The sequence below is a fragment of the Culex quinquefasciatus genome, chromosome 2, assembly GCF_015732765.1.
Source record: "Culex quinquefasciatus strain JHB chromosome 2, VPISU_Cqui_1.0_pri_paternal, whole genome shotgun sequence".
Lineage (NCBI taxonomy): Eukaryota > Metazoa > Arthropoda > Insecta > Diptera > Culicidae > Culex > Culex quinquefasciatus.
The window spans coordinates 145,645,581-145,659,383 of NC_051862.1; the positions used below are offsets into that span (position 1 = coordinate 145,645,581).

The 13,803-nt window shown below is 36.7% G+C and overlaps 2 protein-coding genes across 3 annotated transcripts in view; one reads left to right on the forward strand and one right to left on the reverse strand.

The window, feature by feature from the left end:
- The first annotated feature begins 36 nt into the window (after positions 1-36).
- On the forward strand, positions 37-10,918 carry LOC6044594 (STE20-related kinase adapter protein alpha). The gene is made up of 2 exons (XM_001862050.2): positions 37-1,049; positions 10,454-10,918. Exons 1-2 carry the CDS (start codon positions 178-180, stop codon positions 10,668-10,670), a joined length of 1,089 nt encoding a protein of 362 aa, XP_001862085.1. The 5' UTR covers positions 37-177; the 3' UTR covers positions 10,671-10,918.
- Positions 10,852-13,803, reverse strand: part of LOC6044595 (myosin-2 essential light chain) — a 37,024-nt gene continuing 34,072 nt past the window's right edge. For both annotated transcript variants that reach the window (XM_038252225.1, XM_038252224.1), the window contains 2 exons: positions 11,540-11,868; positions 10,852-11,482 (listed from right to left, as the gene is read on the reverse strand). In XM_038252225.1, the coding sequence (XP_038108153.1) occupies positions 11,399-11,482; positions 11,540-11,868 (413 nt within the window). In that variant the 3' untranslated portion in view covers positions 10,852-11,398. The remainder of the gene's footprint in view (positions 11,483-11,539; positions 11,869-13,803) is intronic.

Genomic DNA, 13,803 nt, shown 5'->3' on the forward strand with positions numbered 1-13,803 from the left:
CTGAACGGAAAAAAGTAAATAAATTTGCACCAAAAACTTTTTCATGGTTCTGCTCAAGATCTGAAAATCTGTATTTTTTTCAACTTGCTGAAAAACGGTCAATTTTGGGAAAGTTTAAAAAACTGTGACATTTCATTGGACTTCTGGAGTGCGGTAAAAGTAAACAATCCTCTTGAAATGCAGCAAACAACGTTCGATCACGACTTCCGAAGTTACGAGCTCAAGGTGGAGTTGGCCAAATGTTTCAACGGGATCGTCTACCTGGCCCAACATCGGCCCTCGAGGCGGCACGTCGCAGTCAAGAAGTTCCTGATGGAGGACATCAAGAATGACTTCAACTTCATCATGGAAGAGTCGAAACATTTGCGCGAATTTGACCACCCGAACATCCTGAGCTATCACACGGCCTTCGTACACAATCTGGACCTGTACTTTATCCTGCCGCTGATGTGCTTCGGTTCGTGCCGGGACACCATGAGCAATTACTTCGAAACGGGCCTGCCGGAGATTGTGCTCGCGTGCATTCTGCGGGACGTCGTCAACGGGCTGGAGTACTTGCACCGGAAGGGATACATCCACCGGTCAATCCGGGCCAGTCACATCTTCCTGAACGAGTCCCGTGCCGTCATCGGGGGCTTCCGGGTGTGCACCAGCTTCCTTGGGGAAGGCAAACGCGTCAAAACCATGCACGAATTGCCTCCCCACTCGACAAAGAGCCTAAACTGGCTCGCGCCGGAAGTGCTGGCCCAGAACCTGCTCGGGTACACGGAAAAGTCGGACATCTACAGCCTGGGCATTATGACGTGCGAGCTGGCGAACGGTGTGGAACCGTTCAGCAACTTCCAGACGACGCTGATGCTGACGGAGAAGATGCGTGGCTATCAGCCGCAGCTGCTCGACTGCACCACGATTCCCAGCGAGGAGGTGTTCGCCCAAGCGATGGAATCGGGCGGCGTCGGGGACAGCGGGTCGTCGCAGACGCGCCAGATTTACGCCTCGCGGCAGTTTTCCGATGCGCTGCACAAGTTTGCCGAGCTGTGTTTGGTTGCGTATGTATTGAAAAAAAAAACTGGACTCTTATGGTTATTCGCTAACATTTTTTTAAGTTTTTGTAAAATGTGTTTGAAAAATAATGTTTACTAGAACATTATACATACAGTAGAACTTATCTGAAGCAATTTACAGAAATCAGAAACTTCCAAGGATTTTTTTGTTGTTGGATCAAACGCAAACAGAATATTTGACAATTATTTTTTTACGTTTTAAAATGAAAAATAAAATACGAATTCAACCATTGCAAAAATTTAATACAGTACTTGTTCGGTAACTGGGCTGAGAACGTAGCCGTAGTAGCCATAGAAAAATAGAAAGAAAAGACGATTTGCGAAGTCGTACGAAGCACCCAGAGGGAAAAGCCATAATAATAATCATTTGATTTTCTGTCAAACAATTCAAAAATTAAAAAAAGCAGAAAAACGCAAATTTAACATTTTTAAAAACTTTGTAATTTAAAAAATTAAATACCAAGATTGTTAATCGATAGACTACCCGAACTAAAAATAGTTATATTTGGTTCTCTTTCTATCACTCTCACACTTCGCTGGTCCACTGCCTGAGCCTCGACCTGAACAAGTTGATGCTTTAGCCGCTCGTTTATAAAATGCGAAGATGGCTCAGTCGGCAGCTGGTAGCAGCAGTAACACCGAACATCCTACCCGGCGTCCGTTTGATTCCCGTCCAGCGTTATTTCCACTTGGCCGTCGACGAAAATGCGTCCACTAATTGTGAAACAACTTTGTAAAATCAGAATTTCCTTTTGCTGCCCGCTTCAATCATTTTAAAATAGAACATAGGCCACACCCTTTTCCTACTGCAATCCAAGTCGAGCTTCGTTGACCAACCAGAATTGGTTGATTTGAGCTAATGTAAATTCCAAAACTAATGTAAATTCTTAAACTAATGTAAATTTTCAAAACTAATGTAAATTTCCAATGAATCTAATGTAAATTTCCAATGAACCTCATGTAAATATACATCATTTATCATGATTCCTTTTGGTACATGATAAATAATGTAAATTTACAGTATTTTTTTTCTGTGTACCTATAAGCCATTTTTGTGTATATGGAGCCAGTTTCACTCGATAATGACATTTGAGAAGGGCGTAAGTGTATTAAATACTTTTGTTATTCGGAATTTAAATATTTCTGTATCTCGAAGCCGTTGCATCGTATCAAAAAGTGGTCAAAGACAAACTTGTAGGAAATTTGACGGGCTTTCCGAAAAAATACTCTGAATGAAAAAAACACGCCACTTTTATGAAATTTCCTGATTTTTAAGTTTAAAAGTCAAATTTGAGGGGAAGCCTACGATTTTTTTTTTTAATGGTCTAAACGTCAAAATTTTCAAAAACCGAATACGGGAATCGATTTTCCAAACAATTTTACATAAAAGTCTCCATATTGACCACTGTCCTAAGTCCAATCCGTGTGAAGTTACAGCGGTTTTAAAAATAAAAATGTCGAAAAAATAGCGTTTTTGATGGTTTTTGGCAATTTCTATATGACAGACTTGATTTTTCAGTCTCAAAAATATTTTTACCGGAAAGCTCCCTTAAGATTGTCTTTGACCACTTTTCGAAATAACTCGTTTTTTTTATGATTTAAGCTAATTTACTATCCAGGTTACTACCCACTGAGAATTTTGGCTCGAGCCTCGACTCGATTCAGGCTCGATTTCGAGCCAGATCGACTCGAGGCTCGAGCCAAAATTCTCAGTGGGTACCATCCACTGAACTACACTGAAAAAAATATTTTGTTTTCAGTTATGAGTAATGCAAATAGCTTGCAGGCCAAGGATTGATACCTAAGAGCATGCAATGGCACTGACCTTGTTGCGTGCTCTTCGGTTGACGTCCACGTAAGGAACATCCTGGAAGGAGCGTAACTAACTACATCCGTAGTTCTGTTAGATCATCCGAATTATCTTGATCAGAACAGTATAGCTCTGATTCCTTGCGAGTGTCCTATTTTCTTACCTCCACGTTGGCTTGGTTTTCATGATGACCTAGCTGGTGGCCTGTGGAAACGGATCGTAAACCTTTGACCACCGCGGGTCAGAGTCGAGACGGCTAAAAGAAAGGGGCGCGACAATGTGGGAAAGGGAAGTAATTTGTGATTGTAGACGGTATTGTTTTGATTCGCAGTATGTTGAGACAACTGCTGTGGATGTACCTGAAACATCGCACAACGGGGTTTCTCTTCTCTTCATTCTCAGCTACCACCTATCTCCTATTTTTATTTTGCTCTTTTGATTCCCAATTCTTCACTGATTCTTCTATTTAAGATCCAACATTTGATTTTAATTTTACTAACTTTTGGTTCTCTTATCTCTCAAAGCTTTTCCACTCTTTTCTATCAATTGATACTGCTGTAACAAACTTTGTTTCATTTTTTTTTTCCTTAAAAATATACTTTTCCTCAATGTACTAGTAATATCAAGTCTATTTATCATTCGCCTAATCTTTTTTGATTTTATTGCAAATTTATTTATTTGAATAATTCTTTATCTGTCCTATAAATTATCATTACTTTAATCTAAGCTTGTTTTGTATCTATATTTATTAACTATTGTCTAATTTTACATCTAATACATCTAGCTTCTCATTTTTATTCTTCAAAATACGCTCATCATTCTCTTACTATTGATACTTGATTTTATAAAATAAATTCTCTTTTACTGTCTATTGTTTTCAATCTTCACCCTTTTCTTCAAACAAGTGAGGTTTGAGCCCTTACTCAATTTATGGAATGGTTAAAGGATTAACACAAATATTACTATTGTATTTTTGGTAAACTTTTATAACATGCTTAGGACCAAAAATTGTAACAAAAGAAATAGCAACAGATAAACAGACTCAACAATAGGGAAGATTTCAGAAGAAAACAATACACAGTAAATAACAATAAGTTTTTGAATTCAAACAAAAAATAAAACAGTTTTTGCTTCAATGAAAGTTGATAGGCACACTATAAATGGTAAGGCGCTTATACTTACATCAAACCCTACGTAATATACCACCCCCGGCCGAGTTAAAATGCGTAACCGGAAAAGAAGGTGTGCATGCCTGGCACGAACACTCAAAGCGTGTTCTAGCGTGCTGCTCGTACTGACTCAGAGCAAGGGTGAGTTGTAGGTGTAAGGGCAGTGCGTGTTCGTCGGGAACCTTGTGCATAAGATCGGTCAAGGCCCGTTCTTACACTGAAAATAGCGAATTGCGAGTTATGAGTAATGCAAATAGCTTATAGGGTATATGGCCCTATTTTGGACCTACTATGCAAAGCAACAACATATTTTGCATTGTTCTCAGGAAAGGTCTAACTAATTTGGCTCGTTTCAGGATTGTTTTGTGCCTTAATTTATGCTTAACAGTGTACTACGGGTCTCGCCCAAAATTGTACAAGTGTGAGATCCTGTAGGAAATTCAATTCCCTGCAACTTTGTCGAAGGGTCCAAAACGATCCGAGTTGATCCTGATGAATTATTAGCAATGCGATGAAAAGAAATCGGCTTATATACTTGAAGGTATATACTGGGTATATAAGAAGTACATAAGAAAATAATTTTAAAAAAATCACCTAAAATCAGGGTCATCTCAGATCGTTTTGCACTCTTCGGCAAAGTTGTAGTGAATTGAATTTCTACAAGAATCTTACACTTGGACAATTTTGGGCAAGATCCGTGCCACCTGGCAGAAAAATACTGAACGATGTTTTTCTGCATAAATTTTTGCGTTTTCCCAATATAAACAACAACGATAAAAAGCGACCCTTAAACCTTAATACTTATTTTTGCCTAAGGAATCGAGTCAGAGGGTATCCCTGATGTCGATTTTTTATTGTTTTCGAGTAGAGAGCATTTAAAAGACGTGCAGATGACAATTCAATGCATTTTTAAGTTTTATTATTCGTAAATTTATCGAAAACTGATCGACTAGCGCTTAGGACCTTTTTAAAACTAACCCTAGATTTTTTTAAATAAATTCATACGACCTTATCAAAACCCTCTTGAGCAAGGTTGACAGCGCCTGTCGCGGTGACAGCTGACGATTGAATGAACTAGGCCCTTTTGGTTTTTCAATCGTTTCTAGTTCAATTCCAGCAGGGTAGCCAGATTGCATTTTTGAAGCAAACATTAATTAATAGGTGCAGCTAAATTGGTGAAAATGAGGTTGCGAGAAAAATATATCAACATCAGTTTAAATTTTAGGCCAGATTGCAATCAGTCTTAAAAATAATCCCTATCTTTATCATTAATTTGCATTTTTATCATTAAAAAAATCATATTTTCATTGTTTTTGTTTATCATTTGCTTTTTAAAGCATAGTTTTATTTGAAATAATTACAGCCGGATAAACTAATTCAAATTATTAAGTAAAAACCTGGAATTAAATTTCAATTAATTATCGAAATAAATTCATAAACAAAACTGGCAACACCTTGTTATACATGTATTGGTGATAGCCTAAAACTCAAGAAAAAGTAGCTCCAAAAACTGATCCAACGCGGCTGATTTGAAAATATTTTTTTAATTGAGTTTTTTTTTAAATATAGAGCAGTAATTTCAACGGTTTAGTGACTAAAAACATATAAGTATTAAATAAATGACACTTACATTACTCGGAAACCGGCTGAAAATAGCTTGATGCTAGTGAAAAACAGAAAGTTGTACAAGGTGTCCCGAGCCAAAAGTGATAAGCAACGAGGCCGGAATTTTTGGACCTAATCGATGTGTTAGGAAAATTATAGGAAATGCGAGTGGCATTGGAAAAAGTGGCTGAAAAAGCAGAAATAATCAAAAATGTTAACATTTTTGGAAGAGGTAAGCTACAAAACGATCCTGCTTACACTTTCTGTTGGTTGAATTCAGTAAATTCGTACTTTAAAAGCCTGAACTACCTCGATTAATAAAAATAGGTCCAAAATAGGTACTAGGTCAAAAATAGGGTCATATACCCTACCTGTGAGCCCATACTTCCGACTGAAATGTGGTCAAAGACAATCTTATGGGAAATTGGACGAGATTTCCGTTAAAAATATTTACGAGACTGAAAAAACAAGTCATTTTGTCAAATTGTCATAACCCATCAAATTTGGACTTCGAATAGTGGCAGGGGATTGAAACTCGTCTGAAAAACCTGTATCATTTTCTCCTTCAAAACGGTGTCGTCGCGTGGTGTTAGCTGCCCTGTTTATTACACTGTGAAATTATTCATGGCTTATCCAAGAAACTAAAAGGTGGCAACAGAAATGTCCGTCCAAAAGAGGTGCTGCAAAAACTTATTATTTTTTATAAAATTTCCGAGCAAATCAGCAACAATTTACAAGTTTAATAGTCAAACTACACTTAAAAATTTGTTTTGTCATTCTTTTTGCAAAACCGCTTTTAAACAAAAGTGCCAACCATATTCGTAATTGCCCTTTGCCTCTTGGTGGCGCTTTGTATTAGTATGAGTGTGGTCGATGTTTGCGGACGTGCACGCAGAACACAGATCAGTGATACACGTCGAAATTGCTTAAAGATTCATACCCGTGATAGTGATCAATATGGAGACTTTTATGTAAAATTGTCTGGAAAATCGATTCCCGTATTCGGTTTTTGAAAATTTTGACGTTTAGACCACTTTTCAAAAAAAAAACAGTTTCAGTACATGATTTTTGTATTTTTTTAGGTGAGTTGCTCCATCCTGCATTTTTCTTGAGTCTTTTTGTAACATATTAGGCTATTTTCACAAAAGTTTTGAATGAATAAAAAATCGTAGACTCCCACTCAAATTTGACATTTAAACTTAAGAATCAGAAAATTTCATAAAAGAGGCGTGTTTTTTTCATTCAGTGTATTTTTTTCGGAAAGCCCGTCAAAATTCCTAGAAGTTTTTTTGACCACTTTTTGATACGATGCAACGGCTTCGAGATACAGAAATATTTAAATTCCGAATTACAAAAATATTTAAAACCCTCACGCCCTTCTCAAATGTCATTATCGAGTGAAACTGGCTCCGTATACACAAAAATGGCTTATATAAGCATGGGATAACATGAGCATGAGCATGAGCATGAGAGACCACCCATGGTTGTCCTTCTCCGTTGCTGAACAGGACCGTAATATCCTATCAATACAACCGAACATACGCTTAAACGATCTAATGGTGTTTCCCTTATCAACAGCATGTATGAATGCGTTGAAAAGATAAAACATCAAGATCATTAAATCTAGATCTGAAGCAAATAGGTAACATTCATTGGCCACCAACGGCGCCCGCCATGTCAGTTTGTAGATCTCGGGGGGATTGGGACGGGAATGTTAGTTAGAACAGGTTGCTACAAAGGGTGGGTTCTATACGATATCCACACCCCCACGTGTGCCGGAAAACTACTTCTACTTAGGATTTTGTTAGTGGGATAGGGTAATGGCCAGGATTCATCATAGAGGATGATGATGCGACCCAATAATCAATAAATTTTGTTTAATGATGTGATGTATTATGCATTCTTAAGGTAAACAGTCGGATGATGCGGATGAGAATATTCCCGGTTATTTGGTGTTAAGTTTAGCATAAATGATTCAATCTTAGACAGCCGGCTGTGGAAAGATAAAACCAAATAAAACGCGAAACCGCATGGACCGAAAAACACACACAATCGGGGGGGAAACAAAGACGGAAACGGCAACGAAAATCCGGCTTGTTGACCGCGGCGCGAACCGTTCAAATTCTCCAAAGCAACTCATTATATAAGCGTGGGATAACATGTCTACAAAGTTTCATTGAAATCGGAGAGAGACGAGGAAAAAGTACCTAAAAAATCCTGTTTTGGGCTGTAATTGCTCTAATAAAATTTCGTTTCGTTTGATAAAAAATTGAAAATTTGAATATTTCGAAAAAATACGTGAAAGTTTGAGTATTTTACAAAAAAAAACTCGAATGAAACTGGAATAGCTTATTATAGGGTGGCCACTCAAGTCGGAAATTCGGGAAAGTCGGGAAAAAGTCGAGAATTCGCCAAAATCCGCCAAAAATCGGGAAAAAGTCGGGAATTTATGATTTTTTGTCAAAAAGTCGGGAATTCTGAGCATACTTGATTGAAAATTATTTTTTAACTATTGAATAATTTTGTAATATTTTGTAAAATTTTCAAATTGAATTCACTCATTTCTGCTTTAGTAACTTACTTTAAATTTAAGGTTCTTTTCACTATTTCTATATATTTGAGTATAGAAAAGCTGTTCAAGGCATTCAAAATCCTAATGAATATTGGAGTCTTTAACACAGATTTTCAAAATATTTTTTTATGAATCAAATGATCGCTTTAATTTTTGTTCATCACCCAGGAGGTAAAGTTAATGAAAAAACTAATATAAAACTAAAGCATAATGGCCAGCTTAGAATTATGATTCTATTTCATTTTGTCACATAATTGGATATTTGGTAAAAGATTCCAACTTGAGTTTGGAAATGTTTTTTTTTTTTTTTGGTGAATATTTTTAATTGTTTAACTAAATTCATTTAGTAATTTAAGATATATTTTTTTCCAAATGTTGCCCTTGAACTTTTTTTTTGTAAGTATGGGTAAATTACCTACCATAGATAAAGCTTGATTTTCAGTTTTCGGAAAACCTAAATATCGAATAAAATCCAACATTGAAAAACTCTTTTACGTTTTGGAAACATAAAGAAAATATTGAAATTGCAAAAAAATAATCCAAGAAATTTTTAGTTATTGCAAAATTGTTTAAAAAAATTGTTTCTTCAATTATTTTGCTTAAACTAAGTGAGAAAACATAAAATCATATCAAACTTAATTTTCATTGAAAAAAAAACAGTTAAATACTGACCACTAGATAAATTAAAATTGATTAGAAAATTTAATATCAAAAATTACAAAATTAAAATTAAATTTTATGAATTCCTTGACATTTTTCTAAATCCGTTGAATGAATAATAACAGCAATTATGTTTCAATCATTCTTTGATTTAAAATTATGATGAAGTTTTGAAAAAAATACGAACGATATTTTAAGTTCAGTTATCTTTATTTCTTTGTCATTTTCAGTTGAAACGAAGTATCAAAAACTATACGTTTGCCAATTTAAAAAATAACATGGAAATTATAAGTATTATTGAACTTTCGATTATTAGGAGCGGCCGTGGCTGACTGGTTACGGTGTTCGCTTTGTAAGCGAATGGTCCTGGGTTCGATTCCCATCTGGTCCCAACGAGAAAGTATAGGAAATATAAATCTTGAAACTCTGAACATGAACGAAAAATCAAAGTCGCTCGAGTCGGGGTTCGATCCCCCGTCCTTTGGATTGGTAAGCAAAAATGCTAACCACTATGCCTTCGCGACTTGGTGAGCTATGACTGGAATAAGGAATACTGTTAGTACTATATAACTATATACGCGCTGGGTCCTTGTCCATTTGACAAGGGTTCGGAAGTTCTAAATAACGTTTGAATCCGATTGGTCCAAACGTTCTTCAGGGCGGGGCTTGTCGACAAAGCTGAAGTACCTCGCGCTCGGCTAGCCAGCGTAGAAATGGGTCACCGAAGCTCGGCAGAGCTAACACCTTCCAAATGCCTATGCGAGTTATTTGCATGTATAGAATGAGAGCTAAAAATACATGGAAACAACTCAATTTGTAAGAAGCGACCGCGTGGTCCCGTTTGGTTGGTTGCACACACACACACACACATTATTGAACTTTCGATTATTTTTTCAAAGACTAAGTGTTTGTGTTTCTACTCTGAATCATAATAATGAAACTCCATTTTTGAAGTGTTTTTTTTTATTGTTGTTTAGTTTTTGTATTTACAAAAAATGTCTATATTTGGATTTTTTTTTAATCATTGTGATTTTTTTTTCGCTGATTAATATTGACTGTTCTTATAGATTTTTTTTTTGTTTGAAATCATTCTTTAGATAAGAAATGCCTATTATTTGAGCATTCTGGAAAAAGTCTGGAAAAAAGTCGGGAATTTGAAAATGGAATTTAAGTGGTTACCCTGTTATAAATTTCGCTTCATTTGATATCCATATTGTAATGTATGAAAATTTTAGTATTTTCGACAAAAAACTGTATCCGGCAATATTTTTTGTTGTGTTTATGTTTTTAAACTTACTACATTAGTTATAGTCCTCGAAAAAATATCACTCCGGAAAGTCGAATCACGTTCATCACTTTTTAGTTTAAGACCTTTGGATAATCTAAATTGGGATTATCAAAACTTTGTACTTTCAATTGCTGTTCTTTTTTTCAATTTAGTATTTTTTTTTTATTTTGAACAATATTTTTTGAGGGTTCCCTTCCCACCAAAACTCTGAAGATCATTTTCACTTAGCGTCAAACAGAACGAATTGCCACCCATTATTTATCCCTTGTTTCCGCTTCCCACCAGCAACCCGAACCTGCGTCCGAACGCCGCCGACCTGCTGGCCCACGCCGTGTTCAAGCAGTGCAAACACACCAGCATCCGGGAGCAGTTTGCGGCGTGCGGCATCGAAACGGCCGACTTCAACACCATCAAAGACTACGATCTCAACCTGTCGAGCGAATTCTCCAGCATGTCGATGGACACGAGCGGTGGCGTCGAGTGGGACTTTGACGAGCAGTAGGGAAGAAACAGATCCTGGCGTTTTTTTGCTAGTGCTTCTTGAAAGAATCAAAACAATCAAAATCCATCGTTACGTGTTGTTACTGGTCGGGAGAGTGTGTTTCCCCCACTCCTTGTTTGTTGTTTTAGATTCGGTGCAAGGATTTGTTTCTAGAGGCCGATTGTAAACGCATTCTAAACGGTTAGTGTATAAATTAGGCTTTTATTACTCATTTAAAATATAATAATAATTTTATATAGATAAAAGAAGTGTTTTGACTTTATTTTTTTGTCACGTTTTAACGAATAATGTTTGAAGAAATGCGTCCGATAGTGCACTACGAATCGATCGAAAGGAAAAGAATGCATTAGAATGCTGCAAATGCGAGTAATACTAAAGGTAAGGAATTTGTATATTTTTGCTTTTTTGCTGTAAGAAGCTTCCAGTTCTACGGTTGTTTGCTGATGCTAATGGTAAAGTGCAAAAGAAATCGTTAAGTAACACTTGTATATTGTCTACACTTTATGGTTGTTTTTCCTGGATAAAGAAGAAGCTAAACGATAGTTTTCCACAATGAAATACGAGTTTTGTATCTTTGTTGCTGGGAAAGATTCCACATAAAAGTTGGGCACATGTTCTCGAATTCGATTTTGTTCTGTTTCTCAAGTTTTGTTTTGTGTCTCAAGTGGAAATGTTTAAAGACAGTATCGTGTAGTAAAAACATGGTGGAATCTTCGTTCTCCCCGGTTCTAACCGCTCATGACCATTCGGACAAACTCCTCGTAGTTGACGTTGCCCTGCGAATCCTCCTGGTTCTGGAGCAGCTGCTCAACCTAAAATAAACCAAACTCAATAAACAAACCAAACTCTTCAAACTAAAAGTCTCAAACCTCATCGTCGGCCAGCTTCTCGCCGAGCGTGGTCAGCAGGTGCCGCAGCTCGGCCGACGAGATGAACCCGCTGGCGTCCTTGTCAAAGTGGCGCAACCCCTCGATAAAGTCGTCCGCCGTGTCGGCCGTGCGCTGCTTCGAGATGGCCTGGTAGATCGGCAGGAACACCTCGAACGAGACGCGCTCGTCCGGCTTCAGCTGCATCGTAAACTTCTTCACGTCCGACTCAGTCGGGTTCTGGCCGAGGGCGCGCAGACACTCGCCGATCTGCTGCTGCTGGATCTTGCCGTCGCCGCGGTTGTCGAACAGGTTGAACGCCTCCTGGAATTCTGAGAAAAAAAAAGAAGGCAACACGTTAGAACAAAGTGTTGTGGAAAATATTTACATTTTAATTAGACGCAATCATTGCGACTGGGCTCCACGTCCAAATTGGGAAACTGATAGCAGAACGTGTTAATAATCGAATGGTAATTAGGGGTAGCTTCTATTTGAGACGATTCTTTGTTAACCTTTAAAGCTTCTATTTGAGACGATTCTTTGTTAACCTTTAAATTGTTATTTATATTAATCATGAGTAGTAGTAAAATTTTAGGCCTGCATGAGAAAAATTGATGTCTTAAAATTTGTTAAAAGTGACGTCCTTTAATACTACATGAAACATTCTTTGGGCTGTTATACCAGTAGGATTATTTTAAAACTCAATTTCTTGACAAAATGGATATCCTGTTTTCATTCTACATAGTTAAAGGCTTTTAAAACAAACTTGTACAAACTTTAAAAGATTTAAAAATTCCACTATAAAGTGAAAGTATCAATTTCCAATTCTAAAATGTCACGTTTTTATACACCTCAAATTAAAGCAATTTTCCGTCGGAGGTCCGCTAATTCCAACGTTCTTGAATTAAAAAGCACTCAAACGACAAACATGAAATATTAAACTAATGTTCGCCTTTGTTGGTCGATTTGCGAGCACGTGGTTTCGTGCTTTTTAAAGTCTGTCAGTCGTTCCAATTAGCGAATTCGGATTCGCAAATTCGAATGCAGTTTTATTCGAGTTATGACTTACACTGTTAAAAAATCAAAAATTTTAAACCAGCATTTTTATTAGAAAAGGTTGAATTCTCAAAATTCGTATTTTTAGACTTAAGACTTTTTCGTATGTTAGAGGTAATCAAAAAATTTGCTTAATTCACCAGAAGGTGATAGCTGCCTTTCCATAAAAGCCTTACCTACGAAAAAAAATAATGAACCATTTGAAAGCACTGCAGTGTTTGTGTGTGTGCACTTTACGAAAAATTCCGACAGGTAATTATGTGAATAATAATGACCCTTTTTTGTATCATTCAAAACAGTTTTTTTTAACATACCTTGGAAAGTACTGCGCCAAATTTAATGATGTTCAAAAAAGACTTAAAGAAACGGATCTAAAAACACAGATCCGGACAAAATCGGCCGAGCCAGTTCCGAGAAAAGTGAGTTGGCAAGTTAACAAAATCTCTCAATTTGATTCTGAGACGATATGTATACCTAAATAATATATCTTAGAGGCTAAAACAAGTCTGTTTATTGAGTGATTTTATATCATTTCTTCAATGTGGAAGGCAAAAAGGCTTCGAATCGCTGAGCTCTTCAAATATAAAGCAACAAAAAATAGGTTTTAAGGTTACCAACTCTTGCTGAGCAAAAATCCGTAAACTTTGCCGATATTACACTGAAAGCCCGACCATGGTAGTTTTAAGAAAATTTGCTAAAAATGCTGCTTATTAAATTAACTGTGGCTTTTTGGTGAAAGTAAACGCAAATATGGTAAAATGTACCATGCTTCCACAAGATTGCATGGTAGCAAATACGAAATCATTATCATTCTCTCCATAATCGAGGGTTAAAATTACCATACCGCCCTCGACATAGTAAAACTGACTGCGATAATCAGTCAATCCAAGCACGGAATGTTTTTAGCAAAAATACGTCGGTGCGTGTTCTCAATTTAACCCTACAATATGGTAGCAACTACCATGGTTGGGTTTTCAGTGTACACCATGGTACAGTAGTTGTTCGGTAACTGGGCTGAGAACGTAGCCCAGTCACCGAATATATGTTGCTCGTTAACTGAGCTGAACAAAAAATAACGAGGGGACCACCAATGCATAATATTTTGCAGATGAAATATAAAAATAAAAGTTACTCAAATTTATTTACATTGCTTACTTTTCATATTTCTTTAATTGTAACTTGAAATTAAACAAAAGTTTGATTTTTTTTTT